This window comes from Micrasema longulum, unplaced genomic scaffold, assembly GCF_059751315.1.
Source record: "Micrasema longulum isolate JH-2025_06_02 unplaced genomic scaffold, ASM5975131v1 h1tg001431l, whole genome shotgun sequence".
NCBI classification, from domain to species: Eukaryota; Metazoa; Arthropoda; class Insecta; order Trichoptera; family Brachycentridae; genus Micrasema; species Micrasema longulum.
This window is the reverse complement of record NW_028278617.1, coordinates 223,706-249,993: the sequence shown is the minus strand read 5'-3', so window position 1 is coordinate 249,993 and position 26,288 is coordinate 223,706. Positions and strand designations below refer to the sequence as shown.

The following is a 26,288-nucleotide window of genomic DNA, read 5'->3' as shown; positions in this document are numbered from 1 at the left end:
CTCAAATATTGTACTGTTGTGGTTGTTTATTTATAAGGGTTTTTATATATTTTTTATTTATTTAAACCAATCGACAGGTGATTAGATAAACTCTTATCGATTGGTATATAAACAAGTAGTTAAAAAGTTAACTAAATTAATATATTAAAAGTATGATCAAAACATAAGTTACCTATTGTAAACAACATGATATAAGGAAAAATATGTATCCAAAGAGATAATTATTATATAGCCAAGCAACATTTTGACTATATTTCCTTAGATATACTACCGAGCATATTTTTCTCTATTATCAAGGAATATCGAGCCTCACGTGGCTTATGTGATTATGATCCATCCATACTATTAATATAAATGCGAAAGTGTGTTTGTTAGTTTGTTTATATTTCCTTCACGTCTTAACGGAGCGACCGATTGATATAATTGTTTGCATAGTGAATTGGTTAGCTGGAGAGGTGAGAAGTAAAACAGAATACTTATTATTCATCACGAATTAAAAAATTACAATGAAAAAACACGTATCAATAATGAGCATCAGTATTTGAAAATAAGCAGGCGATAAATAAGGTGGGATGTCAAAAAAAATGATTTTGAAATTAATTCGAATTTTTTTGCAACATAGAGGGAAAGTCTAAGAATTTACAAGGCTTATGACCTGTCATCGACTGGTTAAAGTGGCTGCTTTACACACTGTGTAACAGTCACCACTCTTTTTATGTTTAAACATCCACATTTCCTCAACTCTTCTATCTGTTGACTTTTGTGAAGTGAAAGAGCTGAAACCTTTATAATGTGGGTGAGATTCATCCGGCTGAACCAAATCACCTACTAGGCAACGCAAGAAAACTATTTTCATACTTCTTTTTATACTAGATTAAATAAAAATGTCTGCCTCGCGGTGTAATGGTCAGCGCATTTGCCTACCATGCAAGAGGTCTCAACTTCGATTCCCGACATGGTTGATATGAATTATTATTTAAAAGGATGTTTTTACACTAGAATATTTCATAGTCCCTAGACTGGAATCTAAAACGTAAGACTGATCACCTTTCCTTCATGGAACAAAAATGATCAAGATACGCTGCGATTGGTGTACCAATGCAGTGCCCTATGCACCATTAGGTGCGAAAAGGGAATGACGAAATAAAAATAAATTTAGAAATCCAGCCTGTCTACAAACATTTGGACATACTCAAAACATTGTTGAAATTAATTGCTTAAATTTGAAAAATTGACTTGATTCATCTGTGGTTAGTTCGGCTTGCTATTTGTTTTTGTTTTTTTTTTGGATTTTGGATTTCTGACCAGAATAACAATGCTACGTCGTCATAGACTAACGTATCTTCGTATTTTTTCATAGTGATATTTGGAGGACCGGCAATCGATACAAGCTACTTTCCATTCTGAACAGTATATTTTCCTGGTGGAATGCCACCAAGAAAATACTGATTGCTGAACGACCAAACTAACTTTTTTGAATCGGGTTGTGGTCCTGTGGCTAGTGTCTCGGACTCACGGACCAAAGGTCCGTGGTTAGAATCCTACTCTACCCCAACTTGATTCCCATTTTCTAATACTGAGTTATTTACAACTCGTTGAAAATGTCCCTCAAAATTAAATATTTGAGTAAATCATAAGAACGCAAATATTTATTTTTCCTTCAAAAAAAAAAACGAACTAGCTAACTAATTTCTCCCTAATACCACACAAACGGGTCAAAGCTAGTAACTTATAACTCAACAATCAGTGAATATATCGGTAGGAACCTTTTTTCAATAACCAATTACATGAAAATGGTTAGACTCGATTGGATTTTATAACTCGTGCATACGCATATTTTTTATTGAACATCGATAGCGAAAAGTGTCATTGACATAAAGATGTGCAAAATGACCTCAACGCAATCAAAAGTAATAATTAATAACACCATTGTATTATTAATACGTCAATTATGATAATAATTTCAATCACAAACAAAACATTAATTCATTGATTGATTTCTTTTCCCTGAAATTAAAAAATATATTATCATCATTATTAGTGCGACATTAATTTGGGTACCTGGACGCTCAAAACATCGACGGTAACGAGGCAGCTGGTGAATTGACAATTCTGGGAGCTGAGACAGCCCCAATAGGCCCGGAGTCCTACTGTGGGTTGCCCAAATGTGCTCCTCGTTACGAGCTAAGGCCATGGGCCAGGAAGCAGAGCATAATGTTTTGGCAAAAAGTTCCTGGTCAGCATGCGCGATCCGTCCATATATTGGATGGAACCAATGCTTCCCTAAAAATATGACCTCTAAACAATCAGTATCTATTTTCTTTTTATTCAATAAAATCAGCTATAAGTCCACTAATCCTTTAAATAACTACAATAAAAAAATATTATTGGTTTGTTGTTTTAGGTTATCTAAGAAAAGTTCGATGTTCATTCATCAATAACTTCAAAAAAACTGTGACAGCCCCACACTCAACCTTTCGACCGCGCAGTTATGCGCGAACTGGTATAAAATACACCGCGCTTTGTCTAATTCTGGATTATGGAACTAAGCGAGTGCTTTAGTTCCTTTAGGGCTGGCCGTCAGTACAGAATTTTACAAGTCCGCGCATGCGCAAATATAAATCATTAATATCTTTGGAACCAATCCTAACAAACAGATCCAGGTTCATTTTCTATGTACTGTGACGGTTTTATAACAAATTTAGCAATCAAATCGGTTGACACGATGGCATTATAATATTAAACTATGACATATAACTCTTTTATGCTGAAATTATGGCATGAATTTGCTTTATAGATTATTTCAAAGCACTTAATTTGAACTTCTGTGTTACTAGTAAACACAAATTTTACTTGTATAATGTATGTAATTAGTACCAAATGACTGCTTCCCTAATCGAAAACATCACCGCACGCTCTTGCTGGTCAGCACTACTCGCAAAGGTTTTAGACGTGGGTAAGACCCTGTCACCAAAGTGACCGAATCTTTTGAGTAGTTCAATTGAGATAATGTACCTTTAGATCAGTAGGTACTTTATCTACCAACTAACCACAGAGATAAGGACACGGCAATGTTTCCGACCTTGTCAGTATGACCGGGTCGTTCGCGAACTACACACCTCTAAAAGGTTTGCCTTTGACCGAATAAAGCACAGCCAAAATCAAGTGACGGTTATCACTAAAGCCCAAACAGGTCACTTCAGATTGAACAGACATCTTGCTAGAATGAACCGTTCCGAAGCTTCTAGACGTAGATTCTGCAGTGCAGATGACGAAACACTTATGCACATTCCATTTCAATGTGATGCTTTGCATCATAAAAGAAGCCTCATGCTCGGGGGACCACTGGGATTTTAAAGAACTTGCCACCAACCAAAAAGCCAAATACTTTACGGATCTGGGCTTGTAGGGGGAGATTAAGCAAAATGAAAACTCTCGCCTTCTACACAGTAGTCAGGTTTTTTATAGACCTGGGTTTGGAGAGCGGGAACTATTCACGAGGACCTTTCACAATAGATCTTCATAGGTCACGGTGACGTCAGGAGCTTGCATAGCACTGACCCCCACCTCTAAGAATAAAAATCAATTGATAGTAAAAATATGTTATATCATGGTAACTTTAGTTCTACTTCTATTGGGGACTTGAATAAGTTTTCGCTGTTTTTTCGTAAAAATCAATGCTTCATTTTTTTTAAATTAATAAATAACGTGTCATTGAAAGTATTATCAATTGCTAGCTACTACTTTTTCTCATATTTCTAGCAACACACGAATTTTTTAACCAAACAACGAGTCATTTTTTGAGTTTATCCATGAATCGAGACATTTTTTGGCATCTTCATAAGAATGGGAATGCTGCTTAGCCAGGCCATGATTCATCGTTCGGAATAAGTGGTAATCGGAAGGAGCAATGTTCGGTGAATACGGCGAGTGGGACTTCCCATTTGAGCGTTTCCAAGCATGTTTTGACTGGGCTTGCAACATGTGGCCGAGCGTTGTCATTCAGCAAAATTATTTTATCGTGTCTCCCTTCGTATTGCGGACGTTTATCTTTCAATGCTCGGCTCAAACGCATCAATTGTAGTCGATAGCGATCTTTCGTGATGGTTTCGTTGGGTTCGAGGAGCTCACAATACACTACACCCAGCTGCTCATGGTGCAGAGCAGAGATGATGATTATGATGATGTTCGGTGATGTTTCGACAGAGGATGTCACCGTCAGTCTCCGCATGAATTATATGTGCTTCAGCTGCAGATTAAAAAAATAGGTATGCAGTAACTCCTCGCAAATACATTTTTTGGCACGAAATCCGACATGTGTAACGCCATGCAAAAAATATGCTGTTTACACTTCGGCGGAATAACATTTACTATCATTTCAAGCCTAATGGTGGAGCTTCGCGATGAAGTTGGCTGTAGTATCGCCCGATGTAAAAAGGCTAAGATAAGACTGTCTGTCGGGAAACAGCGAGAACGTATTCAAGTCCGTATTATTTTTAATTTCACAATAGTTAAAATTTTGTTGAATAAAGAAATGTAAATCTTTTGTTTGTACGAAAATGCGACATTTTAAGTACATGCCTATGCTTCTATATTTCTTTTGAATGACGTTCCCCAACTCTGTTAATTTTACTGTCGTTCTTGATAAAACTAAAACCATTGCTCGTCTGGAAATATTTGGACATACCAAAAATATTTTTGAATGATTCGGCTTGTTTCAATTATTAATTTATTATAATATATATAAAAAACATCGACTTATAATAGAAAAATCCTTTCACTGCAGATATTTGTATCTGGGAAAACATATGTCCTATCATCTTAATATAAATTATATGTTTTGCCTGTTGTATTTGAAAATTATTAATGTATGCGGAATTTTAAAAATTATTTCGATTTTAATTTCATATTTTTGTAATGTTGTGTTTTATTTACTTGTTTTTTTTTTTAAAAGGAATAACCCACTAAGCCTCTATTTTGAGGCTTGTCAGCGGGTGGGATAGAGGGAATATGGAAGAAGGTAATGAAAAATACACCAAACAACCAGACCAATTGAGAAAAAAATATTTCTTGGATTTTTTTCTTGCAACTGGCGGGAATCGAACCCGCGACGCCAGTTTCACAGATAGCCGTCTAACCAACTGCGCCACGGCGACTGAAATGTTAATAATGAAAATTATTTATGTTCCAATTCTCTCAGCAAATAATGACACTGGGCAAAAATGAGCTGACCAAAAAATGTGATAATTCATTGCTGGAAAAACGAAAAAGTTTTTATTATTTTTTTGATAAGAGTTCAAAAGTAGAACAAGTGTTTAATAAATAAATTAATAATGTTATCTGAATTGCTTCGTCGGAGAACATTAAAAATAAACAGAATTATAAGAGAAATTAATACGGTGAATTGTAAATAGAAAATAGTCATAAATCATGAGTTTGACAGAGATAAAGTAGAGGTTAATTAGAACGTCTGCAATTGTCTAGAAAAATATTAATTGCTTCTATCTTTTAGTTAAAAGTTAATAGGGATTTATCGCACTTACATGTTTTACTGGTTATTATCATTTTAATCGGAATAATCCAAAACATTAACGTAATAATATTTTTTCAATTATTTCAGTTGGTTGTTACGTGTAAATAATAACAATCATAGTTTATTAACAAAAATAACAATTACTTTATTTACTACATACGCACTTAGGTCATAGATTTCTCTGGATCATGTCTAGTCTGCCTAACTAGGTACAACCTGTTTTAAGGCAGAGATTTTTATTCAAAAATAAACATTAACATTACCACCTACTAGTTGATTTACTATACAGTTATACAATATTAATTTATTATTTAAGAATGTATTTTAAGTAAATTTTCCGATTTTTCTCGAATCAAATGTTTGTATTTGTTTATTCATTTTAAACTTAGGTTTGGTTTGAACCCAATTTCCCGCAGCACTGAACTTTTTTTTTCTTCATCAGTTCGTACACAGGCAGAATTAATTACTCTCAACTATACACAAATGAATTTCCCCTAAAAAAAAAAAGAAATATTAAATAGATTCACATGTCCCGATCGTGATACCAAGATGACACGACGAAACCAGTTTCAATAATGTAAAATTAAAATAATTCGTCGATAAAACGTTTTATTGCTTAAAATTCGCCTATTAAAAGAACGAAAAAATCTTAATTATGATAATAAGTTGCTAAATAAACATATCAATTTATGGGGCTACCGCTTCCACTGAGTTCTAAAAATAAATTCCTTTATCGCTCGCACAGTGGATAACTAAAAATGACATTTTAAAATAATTAGAAATCTTTTATTTAAAAATTTTAAAAAATGATTTTTTAAATCAAGATATTGTACTTATAAAACTGTATATAAATATTTTATTCCTTGAGTCAGTATCCTTTGTATTTACTCAAGGAATAAAATCAAATCGGAAAAAAATGTTCCCAAAGAACAATCCATTTTGCTGGATTGAAACATATTAATAATAATTTTATATCGCAAAATTCTATCATTTTTTCGAACTCCACCAAATGTAAACATAACATTTAATTTTAATTGTAGAGAAAATAACGTAAAATAATATTTTTATTTACTTATTAAATATTTATTTTTTACATATACATTCCAGAATGATTTGTGTTTAAACAAAAAAATATCGAAACAAAATACCACACCAAAATAGAGGCAAGCTCTTGTAGTTGGTGTGAGATGATACATTATGTATTTATATATTTTAACGCTTTGTAGGCTTTTACATGTTTTACGTATATAAATATAAAGATCAATCAAATTGTAATCAATATTTATAAAGTATGTACAAAATATGTATTATCTGGTGATGTGAAAGGAAAGTTTTTTTTTTGAATTTGCGTCAGATAAGGTAACAAAAAAAAAACAAAAATCAAATAAATTTACACACAAATGTTTTATTTTTAACAAAGCTAATGAAATCGTGTCATTTTTCATTAAAGTTAAAATAAAAAAAACTTGGATTTTAAGCACTTATTTTATTTTTTTAACGACTGGCTAAACAAGTTTCTTTATTAAGGAATATTTTTTAAACGAAACCGGTCAGTAAAAACAGAAAGTAGCGGTTATATCAACGTTGTTTTATTTTAATTTTAAAAACCTCAGCGTTTATTTATAAACAAACCTTATCTACAAAGACAAACAATGCCAATATTCGACTTAGGAAAATTACCGCGGTTGAATGATAAAGCATTTATATTTATTTAAACATGACATTTCTCGAAATGAAGGTATTTTTTAAAATTATTTACATTAATAAAGTTTAAGTTATTTTATGATTAAAGACAAACAATAATTTTGTTTTGACGGAAAATTTATTGATAAACATAAATAAACGGTTTTATTTGTTAACAATTTTCACCCACATTTAATTTCATTTTAAAACTTGCATTAAACCAACGCAATTTAAAAATAAATGTTTTTCATGGAATAGAATTCTCCCTTACAGTATACCGCCAACACATGTTTAAATAATTTGTCCCACTCTGTTCTATTGAAATATTACGTATTGTATCTCTTTTAACTTATTTTTTAAATGTACCTACACTTAATATAATATATAGTCTTATATATATTGTCTTTACACCGTATAATATTCACCAGTCTGAAGATGCTCATTAGAGGGTAAAAGCGCTAATTGGTCAAACAAATAAGTAAAAATGTACCAAGTATTTTCAAATTAATAATTTACGTGTAAATAATATTTTTTTATACTAAAATAAATAAAACAACTTTGTTTTTAACCACTAATTTATATTTTTCACCGACCGGTTTCAAATCAAACAAGCTTCTTCTTCAAGGTTTACGTAACTAATGAATTGATTCCTTTTTTTATTTCTATCATGTTCACTAAATACTACACGTGGACCCAATAAATCAAGTGTTTTTTTCCCTACACAGGTGGTAATTTGATATCATTGTTTTCGAAGTAAAACAGGAGAGGACTAAAAGAAATATTGTTTATTTGGTTATTAATTATTGTTTTTTTATTATGAATCGCTTTTTAATTTCTAAGATTTCTAAGTTGTCTAATTTTAATATTTTATTTTCAACATTAAGTTCTTTTAATCCAGTGTCTTTATTTAAGTTATGATTATTTTCTATCAGTTGATTTGCGAATTCAGAAAAATTATTAGTCCTCTCCTGTCTTACTTCGAAAATAATGATATCATATTACCACCTGTGTAGAGAAAAAAACCATTTGATTCATTGAGTCCACGTGTAGTATTTAGTGAACATGATAGAAATAAAAAAAGGAATCAATTCATTAGTTACGTAAACCTTGAAGAAGAAGCTTGTTTGCTTTGAAACCGGTCGGTGAAAAATATAAATTAGTGGTTAAAAACAAAGTTGTTTTATTTATTTTATTTTAATGAATAACCACAGAGTTAGTGCTTCAAATATAAAGTTAATTTTTTTTTAGTTCAACCAAAATGTTTGCCTATGTAAATAGACCATAGTGTTTTCATTAACATAAAAAAAAATACAATTGAGACACTACTTCCACATTGAATCATTTTTAATATAGTGTCTTTTAAAAAATACAAACAATACTGATTACGAAATTAAATTTAAATAACCCTTTCAAAATGCATCTAAAATAATAAGCTTTCAAACTTGTTATCTCTTTTTAAGCGAAGAATTCTTAATAAATCAATATTTTTTTTTATAAAATGGCGAAAGGCACAGACTGATAAGTATTAAAATACCAATAGATATATAAGATTGCAGTCTACTTTTATTGTGGCGTCTAGTAGACAGATTTTTTTTTTAAATTCTCCCAATCATCAGACTACACCGGCTCGGAAACGAATATGGAGAAATTGATATGTTTCGTTTTCTATTGTCAGTTTTTAGAGCAAAAAATTCTTACGGCCGTAAAATTAAAATTACTTCCATTATTCGAATGTTGCTTTTTAAACCACTCCGATTTTTTGTATTTTGCTTATCTACATTTAAATAATACCATCTGCAAACTTTTTTTTGTTGCAGAAAACTGTTTATCAAACACATTTAAATGTATACCTACATTATGCAGTATTTTATTCTTGTTTATATTTATCTATTAATCATAATGTCATTCGATACTTAAAAATAAAAATAATAATTGTTATTTATTATGTACCTGTATAGAAGTTAATATTAAGTTGTTATACTATAAAACGCTTGAATTTTAATTTTATACTTTTCATGTAAAAGCCCTCTGGGAGCATATAGATAATAAATAATGTAATAATGAATAATGATATAAAATAAAATAAACTATTCATTACCTTTTCCAAAAACAAAGGATGCCGTTGCTCTAGAGACACGTCCATTTTCATTTGTTTTTTTTATTATTTCAAAAAAATCTTTCAATAAATCCCACTGTGTTTATATTAAAGTTCAAACGTTATCGATCATCTGCAATAAGTGAGCCACTTTTATCACAAATCTCGCTCAGAATGTTTTTTTTATTCAAATAACAGTTTTCGATTTTAGTCATAAAAATAATCATTTCATATTATTTGCTCAACACAAACTTATTTAGGATCACAATTGTACGCCGATAGAGTAAATTACCAATTTAAAAAAAGATCTTACGATTATTCACTTCACCAAAACAAATGTCTACGAATCGAACAATTTAAAATTTGACAGGTAAATGTCAGCATTTCCCGCGTGCGCGCGCGTCGCTGTTCTCTATTCAAGTGCCTAGTGGCTAGGCTACTGGCTATCAACTGCTGTCATCCGCTCGGCTTCTGCCAATAGAATAACATGGCGCCTGTGTCCTTATCGTTTTATATTGAAACGAATTTACTCGCAGACTTTAAACCCTGTCAGTTGGCGATCCTATTTATGTATGTCTAGTCTAGAGCTTCCATTAGTAATGTCTGCGCACTTTTACTAGTACGTAGGTGTGTGCAGTAAATACGCCGCACAAGACAAAAATGTCCACCCACGCGGTAAAAGAAAAGTTTTCGCGTTTTCACCGGTCGGTAAAGTTGTCCGGCCGTGTTGATAAATAACGACGGCACTTAAGAAAAGTGGGTCATATTAAGTCCATTACGGGATATATTATACCAATGACAAAATACGAGGAATAAGTTAATTATAAAAAAATACCAAAATTACGTGCAACAAATCCTGTCCTGACCCTGATCAGCCTCTCTATAATAATGAGCAGATGATTGAGTGACAGCTTTGAATACTTGGGACTTCACATAACCGAGAATAGTTGCATGCAAAAAGAGCTCACAGCTCGCCTAGAAATCAATGGACTCACTTTTAACACGACGCGTGCAGTCTGCAACTGGTCAAAACTATAGTACTTAAAGTACAGCTTGGTTCGAATGACAGTTGTCAGCAAAAGTGACGACATAACTTGTAGTAACGTCTAAGCAGTGATTTATATTGACACACGAAAAATCATTCGTATCTGGCATGTTAATTTATTTTTTTAATACAATGCTTGACATATAAATCAACATAAATGTATAAAATCCGCTTTAAAACTAAAAAAAACTCAAATAAACCTAATTATTAACGACGTTCTTACAAGGTACATCATTTTGCAAAAATGTTAGAGATGGGACAAATTGATCAATGTAAATTGATCGAATAAAAAAATAATTCATGTGATGTTGTTCATGAAAAAAGTATAAATATCTTATATTTTGGTGAATAATTGCCTTAAACACACTAATAGGCTTGTTTTTTTACGTTTTTACATCAATTTTTGGAAACAGAGTTTCATGTTTGCATGAAAAAACTACAAAAATCTAATTGATCAGTGATCAGTAATTTTCCATCACTGGTGACATTAGTTTGACAGCTGTCATTTTAATCCAGCTATGGTTTAAGATTTATTTCAAAAGAGAGGGAAAACATTATTGAGAAGGGAATATGGACTTCTAGGCATTTACAGGGCTTATGACCTGTCATTGGCTGGTTTAAGTGGCCACTTTACACACTTTGTAAAATTCACCATTCTGCCCATTTCCGAACATCCACATTTCCTCAACTCTTCCATCTGTTGACTTTTGTGAAGTAAAAAAGCTGAAACCTTTATTATGCGGGTGAGATTCATCCGGCTGAACCAAATCACCTACTAGGCAACGCCTGAAAACAATTTTCCAATTTTTATACTTCTTATTTTACCAGGTAGTTAATTCAAGAATGTTTGAGTATGTCGAAATGCTTGCAGACTGGCTGGATTTCTATATATTAAGGACTATAAATGCCGAATATTTGACTTTTGTAAAATACTGGTACTCCCAGGTAGGTGCAAATTCTGGCACCTTACTTTAGTAAGTACTCAAGTTACCAAAATTTTTGAGTTTTCAGAGTATATTATGATAGTCCTTGAGGAGAATATTAGGCAGAAAGTGGTTTTATTTCATTACTAGCATTGAAGTCTGCAGAACGGACGCAGCAGTATCCTATTACGAGCGTTTTGGGGGTGCGACAGTGGACCTGGCTTGAACATGTGCTATGGATACCTCAGGAGAGCCTTTACCCGAGTTGCCTCTTCTTCACACTTTCGGAAATAGCAATCAAGATTGTCAACAGAATTGTAGCATAAGCTATTTATCATGGCTAATTCAAAGAATTTTTAGTTGAAATGGCGATTGAATACGCAAATCTTCAGCGGCAGAATAAGGTACGTTGGTTTTCAAGAGGAAACGTTTCAAAACGAAGATATATTTGACTATCAAAAGCAATCTTAATTGTGGTACTGCCAATCTTGTTGGTTCTTTTGACTTATGAGTTTGCCGACCGCTGCTCTAGACTGATTTCAAAATTGGATATCGTACTGTGTAAGACAGCAATTAAATATTAGCAAAATTAGCTAAAAGATTTCTTGTTCAGGTTCTCATCCGTATGATACCGCGATTATACACGTGTATCTATGTACAAGTCGTACAAAAGTAGCTTCATTTGATATTATATATTAATATGTAATTATACTGTGGAGAGTTTAGTATAGATTCAGAAAAATGAAGTGGTGTAACTGAAGCGGCTTAAGTTATCAAGCAGAAACCGTGTGCGTAAACTTGACACATTTTTTATACTTTCTACATGCGCTTGCTTTCAAACCATCAGCGATACGATGCACGATGGTCAGAAATAATATATGCCAAGGCCCGAAAAACGCTTTTTTGTGATCGATTGAGTCGAAACATATTTATTAATAGTGAATAACAAGGGGCACATGCGTTTAAGTTCGAAGACTTTGAATCGATTTGTCCCGTGGCTAATATCGCGAATTCACGGATCAAAGGTCCAAGATTCAAACCCTCTACTCTACCTTTAACTTTATTTATTTATTTAATTTATTTATTTGGAATTTTTACAGCTATTACAATTATTATTATTGGCGGCCTTCGTGGTGTAGTGGTCAAGACGCTTGACTCACACACGGAAGGTTCCGGGTTCGATTCCCGGTGAGAACACAAAAATTAAATGTGATTTTTCCTAAGCCTGGGTGTTCTGTGATGTAATTCACCACTGTAATTGGGCTTCCTGGCCTGTTGTGGTGCAAAAAAAAAAATACAAAAATACAAAATTACATAAAAATGAGTTAAAATATATTAAGAATACTAGAGCCTTGCAAATGCCTAGACTTCCATGCTCCATTCTCTAAAATGTTTTCCATCCCTGTTGTGATTTGTTAATATTATTTAATAGTTTATCGAGACAAATATGATTTAATACTTTATGGTTTTCTTTTTACAATGTATGAAAATAGTAAAAACATTAGTATTTTATTGCATAAAGACTATATATTCTAATTATATAATTTCGCAAATGAACTGTCAGCAAATAAAATATAAATGTCACACTTACTGATCGTGAATCCAAAAAATGAATAAGGATTAATTGATCAATCTCATGTATTACCAGTTATCAAAATAAACCAATTACCATTAATAAACGTCTTATAAAATATGCTTACGTACATAAACTATACTGTAACTGAAAATATAAAATACCTGGATATTATCATGCCATAAATTAAATCAGCAGTTTCAAATCAAAATAATTTATATTCATAATTTTCAACTTATTATATAAATAAAAGACGAGTGATACTTTAATCCACAAATTTGGAATTCGGAAAAAGTCATTAGTAAAATTATATTACAATGGGTAAAGCAATGTTTACCCTTTGTTTTTCAGAAATCATTATTTACAAAACCACACTCACGAAGGATGGGACACTAAAAATAAAATAAAATACTTAAACTCGTTAAAATAGCATTATATCAACTCATTAGTTAACCCGAAGAAAAAAATTTTATAATAATCCTTAAGATAAAAATAACTTTATTTAATTTACTTTCATATAACTTTGAATTATCTATCCTTACCTCTGTTTTGTATAAAAACATTGAACTCTTTAATAAAGATACCAGTCTCGAAGATGTCGCGAAAGCGATGAAACCGGTCACTGGATATTCCAAATTTGTGGATTAAAGTATCACTCGTCTTTTATTTATATAATAAATTACAATGAACTTCCATCAAGAATTTTCACTAACAAACTTAAATATTTTCAAAATTTAAATGCCTTCAATTAATCACATTAGATGCCAAAATAATTTAAAATTACCCTCTTTTGCCACTTAGCTCACTTACTTTGTATTAAAATATAAGAAAAATGCCTGAAACTGAAATTATTTAAGTTTTTGGATCAACATAATATTTTATCAAGCAAGCAATATAGTATAGGACAAAAATGAACACTCAAATCGAATATTGCTCAAAAAATATTGCAATACAACCAAGTTAATTATAATAAAAATACTTTTAGCAGTTTAAACATGATGTTACATAAATATAAATGTATCAAAAACAAAGCAAAATTCGTTGGTTTCATGTTAATGACATCCGACATTTAAGTTTATAAATAAAAACTGAGATTAACAATAACATGTAAATACTGATTGGTAATTAAAGATAAACATAAATTGTTAGAATTTACATTCAAATATACATTATTAGTAATAAATATCAGTTTCAGATAACTTTTGTTTATAATCCAATTAATTAAGTTTATTTCCTTGTAAGATCGCATCGACAGATTATTCTTATTACTGAACTGTCCACGTGAGATTAACGTGTTCAATAAATACAGTCCCTAGTTAATAATAAATATAATTAATGATCATTGTAAGTCTAATATGGCGCCAGGCCACGCGACCCCGACAGAAATGATAACTGTATAAGACGAAAAAAGAATTTTATAATAATAATCTAACTTATGTGCTTTACTTAGTTATGAATGTTTATTCTTGTACATAATTCATTGTCCTCGATTAAAACCTTTTAGACAAAACACATTTGTTATTTGATTTTCATTATGCAATTGTTCGATTATGGGAAACGAATGGTAAATATACCATTATTTCTATAATAGTAAATTTACCATTGTAACGAATTCATGCGTTTGCAAATGAATACGCAAATTATTTAGATATAATTCATTTAAAACTTTTGAATTTTAAAATGCAGTGTATCAATTTACTATCTTCAAATTGAAATACCCAAATAACACTATGTTGATTGACATACTGTTTTTTAGATATTTCAAGATAGAGGTTAAAATCTGTATTCCAAATTATTATTTTTCTAACTTTTTCTAATTTTAAGATTATTTTAATATAACTTGTACAAAAAAAATGCACTTCTGTTCTTTTCACTGCAATATATGTATGTAATATTATGTATATGCATATATTTCTTACTAATCTGTAAAGATGGTTATTTTTTTTTTTTCTTACTTTTCTTAATTCATTTAAATTTTTTAGTACTTCTGTGTAAAATACACGTCTGTCTTTATATATATATTTGTATGGAAAACATGTAAAAGCCTACAAGGCGTTTAAATAAATAAATAATAAAAAAAGCCTAAAATGATATAGATTCGACTATTTTTTAATATTCTGAACTCGGCCTAATACTGCGTACTATTCCGCCGAATACCGAATATCAAATCATGAAAAAAAAACGCACGTATTGCTAAAATATGTGTATTTTTGAAGCACAAATCATTAATTTAATACTTAAAATATCAGGTTCAAATCAGTTAAGTTGTGATGAATGAAAGAAAAATTGTAGTAGCATATTTGTTGGTAGCAAATGATTGCGCTTTTCCTTATAAATAATACCTCGCGAGAACTTGTTACACAGCAAACACACGGCCAGTTGATTGTCTTCAGTACAGATCTCATAATATTCCCAAATAGGCAATTTTTATTGAATGGTGCCATAATGTAATGAACAATCTTACTTTCACCTGACAATGTTTTTTATCAAGATACGCTGCGATTGGTGTACCAATGCAGTGCCCTATGCACCATTCGGTGTGGAAAGGGAGTGATGATAATTATTATTCAACGTCAAATTGACATCTAGCTATGAAATATTTTTAATTATTATGCTGCTTAAAAAACTGAAAAAAACGAATATGGATTAGTGATTTCAACCTAATTAAGTATTTTGGGTAATATTTAAAGTCGCAATAATGTTCTCCATGAAAATCATCATGTATTTGTATTAATTTGACGTATAATAATCAGTGTGGCCAAATATGAAGAGTAACACGCAATAAATAAAAGTTCACAAATTAACTACTCTCTAGGGGCGAGTAGAGAAGATTTAGAATACCAGCGGCTCAGAAAAGCACCGCAGGGGTGGTATTCTGAACGCAAAAGCGCGCTTAGAAAACGCATTTTTACACGTATTTACGTAAAAAAAAAACACGTTGACGGAGCGATTACTTCGCGCGCAATTACTTCAATGTTTTGATTACACAAAATTCCATTTTCAAGTTGAGATATTTGGATTTTTCTTCTGCGGCGCGAAAAGAACGAATGTGTTATAAGAACAATATATCCTTATACGAGTAACAAGGATACACCCACTTAAAACGAAGCTTTATTTATGTATTTAGGAGTGATACCCCTAATGCCCTGATTACCAGCATAACTCGTCGCTTGCACTTGGTAGTCTCGTGATCTGGGTGCAAACATTGGAGTGGTCATCATTTGAGACATATTTTGCTTTATCGTTTATAGCCATTGATAATGATTACGACTTCCATAGAGTTCACTGGAAGCCTAACACGGCACTCGCACATGATAATGAAAACTAATCATAAATTATGAAGGTAAATAAACACATTACTTGTTTATTTAAAACATGAATCATAACAATAAAATTATATAAGGCAAACTTACAAAAAACATTAATGTCACGCGGGTGGTGGCATTACGAAAGATTTTTTTTATTTATCCTCTTTATCTAATTATATGAACAATAATATTATTAATACACTTAATATTTTTTTAGTGATCATCCTAATTTCAATTTTATTAACTCTTAAAACCAGCAGGCACAAAAATACGTTCTTTGACGGTGGTGTTTTGAAAGTCACTTTTGGACCGAGTTTTGATAGTCACTTTTTTGTAATTTTTTGTTGGTTTTTTTGTATTATTCATTCATCAAAATATGTTCTGAAGTTTTCTGTACGATTTTTCATAATTTCGCTAAGGAAAATGACACATAAAATTTACTTTTCATATATTTTATAATTTTCAATACTACTGGGTTTGATTAGAACCATTTCCGGTGGGTATAAGATGAACTAACCTTTAACCCTTTCAGCCGGGGTGTTCATTAAAATATCCACTAGTTTTAAGATTTTTATTCTCGTACCTACCACAATTCAAAAGCGGCGAGTTCATTTTTTAATTACTGGAACCCCTAAGTGAGTCTTAATTTTTTTCTTCATAAATTTTTTTTCCCATATGATAATATTTTTTTACTGTCTTATTATTTTAATTTAATTTTGTAACTTCGCCTTCGCTCTAAATGGAAGTCTGATTTTTACCTTTTTTCTGGTATTTTGGTCACGCTCATTGAGGATTTTTTATCCAAAATTCTGTGTTTTCTCTAGAAAAGAAATAATAATATTATACATAAATATTATCGTTTTGTAAAATATTACTTCCTTATATGTTAGTACTTTCAATTCATTAAACATCAAATAAACACTTGCATATCGGCTTATTTTCTAAATAATTCTAAAGGTATTGTTTTGTAATATGATTAATTTATTCCAATTTTATTAGTTTGATAAAAAAAACGCTGCTACAGTAGTTAATGTGTGGTTTAGTAATTGTGTTGTAAATAATTTTGTATGAATCCTTATCAGCTAATCATAATGTACGTCGAATAATGTCTAAAGTGTAAAAGGTAAGAAACACATGAATATCAAAAATTTTCAAATAGTTCCTAGAGTACACATAATAAAAAGTTTTTACACCCACTTTAATTAATTCAGGTCTGAAATGAATAACACGTAATGTTCGATCAATTTAAAATATGTTCTAGATTAATTCATGTAAAGTTATTAACAAATATAATGATATAATATGTTACACAATAAAGAAAAAATGTTATATAGGAAAAGAAAATAAGAGTACTTAAAAAATACGTATTTTATTTAATAGGGATATCAACTGTAATACATATCAACTGTAATACATGTAAAAAAATATATAACAAAAAAAATATACAGAGAATGAAACCAATAACAGATATCCACAGAAATACATTAAATACTCGTACAATACATACATGTTAGAGTGTTTATGTGAGTGTAAGTGTGTGAGAGGGTGGGTGAGTGGGTGTTATAATGGAATGAGGGTGGACATGTGTGTTGTGGAATTGTGGAAATAAAGTAGGGGAAAGGAGGAGAGTAACTAAAATCCCACCAAGCCACTTTATGTGGCTTATTCGTGGACATTTATTTATTTATTATATATACATATACGGCCTAAGCAAATTACAACAGTTACACGAAGAAACATAAATGCAAGAAACTGAACAAAAAGAACATAAAACTATTTAGCAAAGACAAACAAGGGCAAAACAATAATTGTATAAAATATATTCAAAAAAACTAAAGACCTAAAACTTTGAGCTGAACCATGCCAATCCAACTTCATCCCACACTGTTTAGTCGCGAAGAGATCTACGAAAAGCCGGAAGATCTATCCCAAAGAATTCCGAGTCGTGTGATGAATTGACTAATCCACACATTCTGGACATTGGGGCATAAAAACAAAAGTTGCTCTTAGAAGATTTGATTAATAGCAGATTTTGACTTCTGGTGACATGGTTAGGAACATGAAAAGAAATTGACTGCAACAGAGATGGGACATCACTTAAAACATGAAGTATTTTGAAAATGCATATAAGGTCCATCTCAGTTCTACGTCTCTCCAATGAAGACAGATTAAGAGATTGCTCTATCTCAAAATAAGAATAATTACCCCTTGGTAATCCGAGCAACCATGCCACTTTTCTTAAAAAAACGGTGTTGGACAGACTCGATATGGGCAATATGAGTCCTGTAGAATGGAGACCAAATGGGAGAAGCGTATTCTAGATAGGGTCGAACTAGTGAGCAATAAAGAGTTTTGATGGTATTAATATTTTTGAAGTCCACCGTCACTCTATTAATAAAACCGAGAAGTTTGAGAGATTTGTTTACAATATTATTTATTTATTTATTTATTTTGTTCATTAACGCCCAAAAGGCATTTACAAAAAATAAAAATGAATTACATGCTAACATACTAAATAATAAACAGAATATACAGAAAAAATATGTGAAATTAGTTAGAAAGAATATGATAAAAAGTTTTACAAAGTAAAAAAAACAATAATAACAAAGGTATGCAAGAAAAAACAGTAAGCATATAAACAAAAAATGCAAAGATATAAGCTTATGAAATAAATTCTGTAAGGCAAACAATAAATAAAGTGTTACGGTAAGCAAGAAAGACATTTTTAAGTTAAATTAATAAACAAGCAAGCATATATTATTACGAAAAAATAAGAAATAAAAATATGTATCTATGAAATACGTATTTGCCAATACTACAGTGCAATTTGATATAATGGTAAAAAATAAAAAAAACAAGTATAAGGTAATAAAAATAAACAAGTAAGTATTTTTTTAAATTATGAAATTGAATTGTCAATAATGGTTTGACGAGCAGCTACAAATAAACTTGATATTTTGGACTTATAAGATGGTAAAGAATTGGACAGAATGTCTGCAGCCGTTCCATAAGTGTTACCTAACCTATGCAGTCTCGGTATCAATGAATTGTTTTGTTGGTTGGAAGAAGTACTGGAGCAATGAAACAATAAAGTACTCCTAGTGTTGACAGCCGGTACTCTAAAATTAATCAATTCAAGTATTTTTGGTGCGTCAAAAAGAGAGTTTACAATTTTATACAGTACAATGAGATCATTAATAGTTCTTCTTTCAGAAAGTGTTGTTAGGTTAAGCAGTGTTAATAAATAGTCATAATTCACATTTTGAATTGGAATGTTTAGTTTGTAGTTTATATATCGTAGAAATTTATGTTGAATGTTTTCTATATTATAAACATGAACATTATAGCAGGGTGACCATATTGATGAATTAAAATCTAAATTACTTCTTACAAGAGAACAGTATAATATTTTCAATGATCGGATGGACTTGAAGTTTTTTGTATTTCTCAAAATAAAGCCCAACATTTTTAATGCCTTGCTTGAAATTTCATTGACATGATAAACAAAAGACAATTTTTCATCAAAATTATCAATGTGTTCACGATAGGAGAGTTTACTATCTAAAGTAATGCCAAGATCCTTTATTGACGAAACTATTGAAAGGGAAGTATTTTTTAGTTTGTAGTTGAATTGTATAGGTTTTTTTCATCGCGAGAAAGATATTTATATTAATACTAACTAATAAATTGTAAAAACAATGAGTTTACAGATATAATTAACAGCCAGAAAGATCAGTAAAATAGATACAAATAAATAGTTTTTTTTTTCAAATACAAGAAATAAAATATGTAAACAAAAATAAAAATATTTACACGTAAGCTAGATTCGTATAAAAACTTTTGATCGATTAGCCCCTCCCTTATTTTGCTCTTGTTATATTGTGTGTTAAATTTTACTTCTTTTGGTAATAAATTAAAAATGCTACTAAATAATTAGGAGTTCTTTTACCATATTCATTACATATTTTTATATCTAAACTAAACCATCATTATACGTGAAGCGTGTATTATGGTTATGTGTAGTACTATCAGGTGCGGATAAAGTTTTGATGATAATGACGATGGCAAAATTAACTGCGACATAAATAATATTAATTAGAAAGATATTTTTAATGACTTTAATAAAAATGTTTAAACTATTGTACCAAAAGGTTAACGCTGTAATTACATGCATGCGTAAAATTTAAGAATTCCAAATACACATTCCGCTTTATCAAATTGTATATGTAAAATATTACTCTTAAAATTACTTGATAAACTTTTCACATTATGGGCGAGGATGATACAAAACCGAAACGTAAATAATGAAACGAAGTGTGTATAGCGCCTGAGATAACCTAAATTCATATCGATTTTTATTGCGCGCAGTTGTTTTAGCCATTCTTCTTACGGTAGTTTGTTTGACAATTTATTGGCAACAGCAGTTTCGCAGTTTGCAATGGAAGCTCCGTGAATAGAAACACTTATATTGTATTATTATCTTCGAGTTCAGTGACCGCTTCCACTTAAACTTTGACAAGAGGCACTCCGCAATTTGAAAAAAACACTTTATCTGTTTTATGGTACCTACGTTTTAAATTAAAATAACAACAAAACTCAACGAGAAAGATACAAAGATAAGTAATGAGATATTGAAAGCGAAAAATGAAAAGTGAAAACGAGATCTTTTCAACATATTATAAAAAAAGTTAATTGTAAGTAAATAGTTGTATACAACCACTTACTGACTTTTCTATGTCTACCGATTTTGAGACTGACATAACACTACTACTGAACTAGACACTACTACTGAACTATTGTGAAGGTTTATAAACGGAATTGCATGTTTTTTTTTACTTTTTAAAGGAATAACCCGCTGAGCCTCTATTTTGAGGTTTGTCAGCAGGTGGGATAGAGGGGATATGGAAGGGGGTAATGAGAAATACACCACAACACCCACACCAATTGGAATCGAACCCGCGACGCCAGTTTCACAGTTGGCCGTCCAACTAACTGCGCCACGGCGCCTGTCAATGTTGGTGTAATTAGTGTCCTGGGAAAGAGACGGATACGTCTTAAAACCAGTAGACATAGAAAAGTCGGTATGTGGTTATGTACAATTATTTACTAACATTTAACGTAAATAAATATTGAAATTCAGTAAACAATTTTTTTTTCTTCTACAATTTTCAACTAAATTGAATTGTTTTCATAATATTATAAGATCGTTATGTTTAATAAGCACGGATAATTTTATTTACTTTACATGTATCCAAAGTTAATCAATAAACATGTCAATAGTAAAAATATCTCTGCTGGAGATAAAAATAATGGAATTATAAATAATTTAATGAATCAAATGTCGAATGAATTCATTGAATGCATCATTCACTTCCGGTATTCCATCGGTAATAGAGATGAGCGTTTTGGTTGTTGCGGCCTATAAACCGCGGGGAACTAGGTAAAACAGGGGGGTGCCCACAGAAAAAAAAGAAAAGTTAGCATCTTCAAAATTTATAAATTCATGGGAAGGGGGCTGGCCTCGGATTTCCCAGGTTCTGGAAAATGCCCCTCCCCCTAGGATTACAGGGAGTTAAACGGGTTAAAATAAATTATAAAAAGTTGATTGTACTGACCATTTGTATTTGATTAATCACAAATTGACAATACTGCAGCGAAGGGGTACAATGAAAGCTTTTAAAGTTTCGATGTTTTATTTTTATTTTTGCGGTTTGATTGTAAATCGGTACCAAATTTGCGCTTAATTTGTTTTAAAAGATTGAAAGCGAATACGCAAACTGAAGAAAGACACAAATCTTTATGAACAATTTCGGGAAAGAGGGGGGGTGCTTTCATTGTCTCCCCCAAGATGCTAAGCAGATATTAAAATTTTTCAAATAATAACTTCGATGAATTCATTCGTTTATTCATTAATTTATTCATTCATTTATTCAATTACTAATTCATTCGAATAAATTTGGTAATCGATACACTCTATTATTTTCATTCGAATATATCATCTCTAGGGTAGACCGGGGACGGTTGTAGCACGGGATGGTAGTACCATTGCGAATATCTCTGTTACCCCATCCTGCATACCCTGGACACCCAGGTCAGGAACATGCTAGAACACGTCCCGAGAAACTGCCTGTCACACGAAAACGTAGGGCGAAGTGGACGTCTATAACAGAGAGGAGAAATTTTTACGCACTCAAAGTAAGTTTTTTCCACTGTATATTATTGATCATAACACAAATTTGAGACACTTATGACATTTATGTAGCTTTGAATTGAGATTCATGACAATTCTGGCAATTTAAACAAAATGACATTAAGGGGACAATTGAAGCAATTTTTTGGGGATGGTTGTGACGGTACAATTGATTCCTTGAGATTCCTAGTTTTTTCTATCGTAATTAAATAAAGATTCTAAAGAAACCATTCTTAATTGGCCGTTTTCGCAAACCAATTTTCTCGCTAGGCGGAGAGAATATTATATTTGAACTTTGTCAACTCATCGATTTATATACAAAATATAATAAATTTAACTTACAAGTTTAAAAAATCTTTTGCCAATAATTTTGGGGATTTGCTTTGGTTTTTTTTTTCCAGTCATTCTATTAATATAACAGAATACATTTAAATATATCTCGGGTGTTGAGTTTAGGATCCTGTTTCTGTGTGCGACTCTTAACTGAATTTCTTTAATCGTTTCCAGAAAACGCTGTCATTTTCTCAATCGATCATTCTTTTTTTTCATCGGATGCCGCGTACCAGAATCAGAACAACTGACAAAGCGTCGAAAGATACCTATCTTCATGAACAAGTGTATGGAAAAATCTTAACTGGAAAATCGATACGCACAGCAGCTGATATATTTGGCTTTTGCCATGTTACTCTTATCAGGTACAAAAAGAAAAGATAAAATTATGAAAATGGAGCTGTAGTTTCAATGAGTTACAATTCTGCAAGAAGTATCGTGATTCAGATTTTAAAAATCTAAACCTACTAAAAAATTATAAAATGATATCTTTACAGAGGATAATTGGACAAATGTTTCACGTGTTTTGCCATACAATATTTTCCATTATTTTTTAACTGATTGTAAGCATTAAAACTACAAAAATGTAGTTTACTAAACTAATAGAATAATGTTTTTGTAGTCTTTAACTCAGATTGTATTGTTTAATAAGAGAGAAGACTCGTTTCACGTTTTTTTTTTTTTTTGCTTTATGTCGATTTTCTTTGAGAAGGTCGCTGTGTTTTGATTTTAGTCAATTAAAAGCCGCTCTGTTATTATATTACCATTCAAAAGAATACATTTTTCTAACTAAAACATTGTATTTTCATTCATAAAATCTCTGGTACAATTGACCTCGGGTAGGGGACGTTTATACCAATCGACTTGGTCGGCTTAAGGGTCAAATATCTCTGTTAATATGGATTCAATACATTTAAAAGTGATGCCAACTTTAAGTCTAATGAACCAAGTATATGAAATTATTAGTACCACCGCAACAGTATTTTCAATTACTTCAGAATACAACGTTAAAGATAAAATGGTACAATTGTCCCCGGTCTACCCTACTGTGTTTCGTACTCGATAAATCTGATTTTATTTAGAGTATTGAAGGGGATAATTGCACAAGTTTCCTTAATACAGCCAAGAATTCTGATAATTTTAAAATACTGCCATCTAAATAACACAATGTTTATTCTGACCGCCATTTTTCACCCAAACACGTGATTGTTTTACGTCTCGGACGACTGTTTTATAGTATTTATGATAGTTTGAGTCATGACTAGATGTGTTGGCAGGCTCTCGTGTCCGTGGCCTAAAACACTAGGTCCACGTAAGGTCCACGCGTGCACGTCTCGCGTGACGTATCGCGTAATACCACGCGTAAACCCCGTGCTCGGCCCGTGGTACATTTTCACCGCATTTTCTTTCATTGTGACATCAGATTGCGTCATCTAAGGCCGGTCCATCTGTGAAACGCTGTCTTAATTTAATCCGTAACAAATCTTTTAAATACATATATAATCACGAATAAAAAACCATGGGAGAGAAAAAATGTTCATTTTTTATTTATTAATTTTTTCTCCATTATAAATTATGATAAATAATAAAAATAATGTGACCTCACTGAGGCCGGTACCAGTGCCAAAAACAATATACTCTTTTTTTTTAGATGTGAGAATAAACAAAGAAGACTTAGTAAATAAACTATTAACAAAATTTTCACAGTTTTGAAGACTATGTATTTATGTTTATAATTTATTAATGTACATCTATATTATTTATACTACAAAACGCTCAATGAAAGAAAAAAAACAGAATATAAGCTATACATATGTGGAGCAGTTGATTCAATATTATACTTGTCGATATTAAATAAGCTAATTACGAAATAATAACATATTCTACGAGTAATATTGTTTGTGTTTCGCGACCGATTGTCACAAAAATGAACGTGATTTAAAATCCTTGTATTTCTTTTCAAAAACAAAAATTAAATTTTGCTTCGGCTTTTTAAATTTTCAATATATTATCTTCAAATTATGTTAACAAATTTCAGTTCAATACTTTGTTTTTATATGAGAATCGAGATACCAAAGTTTAGTCTAAATTTGAAATGGCGTAATCTGCCGCTCGAAAAGTAATTATATTTTAATTATAATAATAAAAGTACTTTATAGTTTTATTCCACTTTTATTTATATTTTTTTTACCAGTGACCGGGTTTCGTCGTGACCGACATCGTCAGACTGGTGTCGTGTCTGATGTCGGTCACGACGAAACCCGGTCACTGGTAAAAAAATTATAAAATAATTATAAATAAAACTATAAGTATTTTTATTATTATAATTAAAATGCAGTCCCACCAAGAAATGTCAGTAGAAAAACTCAATAAATTATATTTTAGTTATATAAACCTAATAAATATATTTTTTAATAGAAATACCCTAAAAAAATATTGTTTTTATCAAATTTTTTATTTTTATTTTATTGTTGCGCTTTTAAAAAAAAAACATTAGTTTTCAAATGACAAAACCGTATAATTTCCTAATTTTTTGTGCGTTTTACCCGCTTATAATTTTAATATCAAAATTAAACACTGAACCCATAATTTAAATACGTATGAACATCTTTTTTCATTTACCTTTAGAACTTATTTTTATTACCTGTTGATATATTTTTTTAAAAACAAGATATGCCCTAGGGGTGTAGCATTAGAACGCAAATAATTATATTTTATTTCCATAGAATTGAGTAAGGAATTTTAATTGATGACATTATATTATATTTACAACGTACATACGTTATGACACTTGTGCACAATTATTTTTCATGTTCATTATTTTCGCAGGTGTGATCGATGAGTTGAAATGGTTTGTAAAATTAGTAAATAATAAAGTATTTCTATTTATCTTCCCATTTGATCACGTGAGGAACTACTGCAAGTCGTGTGAATAGCTGAGTTATTTATAAAAACATTCAATGGAGTATTTTTACTGCTAGCGGGATCCTATTCAAAAATATAGGAACACGTCAAATTCTTCAGATCTCAAATGTACCAGCCGCGTTACGTTTAAAAATATCAATAAAATATTGATTTTTAATGGAAATCGTTCAACTAACTTTTTTTCTTCAGTGCAGATTTTTCACGAATCTGTTTCTTAACTCCTCCGTTTTATTTATTATTTAATAATATCTATTTTTTTTGTCGGCAGATCACCCAAATTCGAGTGATACGTGCTGTATAACTGAAGTTGTTTAACATATTACAACAGAGATGAAGAACATTTAAGATAAGGTAATATAAAAGTCTAGGCATCTACATGGCTTATGACATGCCTAAACTTCTATATTACATTTAAAAAAAATTAAAAAATATATAAAAAAAATTAAAAAACATTTTCCGGCGTTGCCTAGTATGTAAGTGAAATAATTCAATTAGATGAATCTCACCAGCATAAATAAAGGTTTCAGCTCTTTAACTTCACAAACATCAACAGATGGAAGAATTGAAGGAATATAGATGCTCAAATATAGGCAGAATGGTGAATGTTACACAGTGTGTAAAGTGGCTACTTAGACCAGCCATTGACAGGTCATAAGCCCTGTAGATGCCTAGACTTCTATATT

The 26,288-nt window shown here is 31.0% G+C and overlaps 1 protein-coding gene and 1 long non-coding RNA gene across 6 annotated transcripts in view; one reads left to right on the top strand and one right to left on the bottom strand.

Moving 5' to 3' along the window:
• The window catches only part of Gbs-76A (Glycogen binding subunit 76A), a 140,711-nt gene that overhangs the window by 25,847 nt on the left and 88,576 nt on the right, over positions 1-26,288 (bottom strand). Inside the window, exon 1 of one of the 5 annotated variants that reach the window (XM_088235739.1) lies at positions 9,315-9,733. The exons of the other annotated variants lie outside the window; for them this stretch is intronic. Coding sequence (XP_088091865.1) covers positions 9,315-9,365 — 51 coding nt within the window. The 5' untranslated portion in view covers positions 9,366-9,733. Of the gene's footprint in view, positions 1-9,314; positions 9,734-26,288 lie in introns of those variants that run through there. 5 annotated transcript variants of the gene reach the window in all.
• Positions 20,581-24,613, top strand: LOC148275409 (uncharacterized). The gene is made up of 3 exons (XR_015824035.1): positions 20,581-20,722; positions 22,166-22,355; positions 22,858-24,613. It is a non-coding gene; the product is annotated as an uncharacterized LOC148275409 (long non-coding RNA).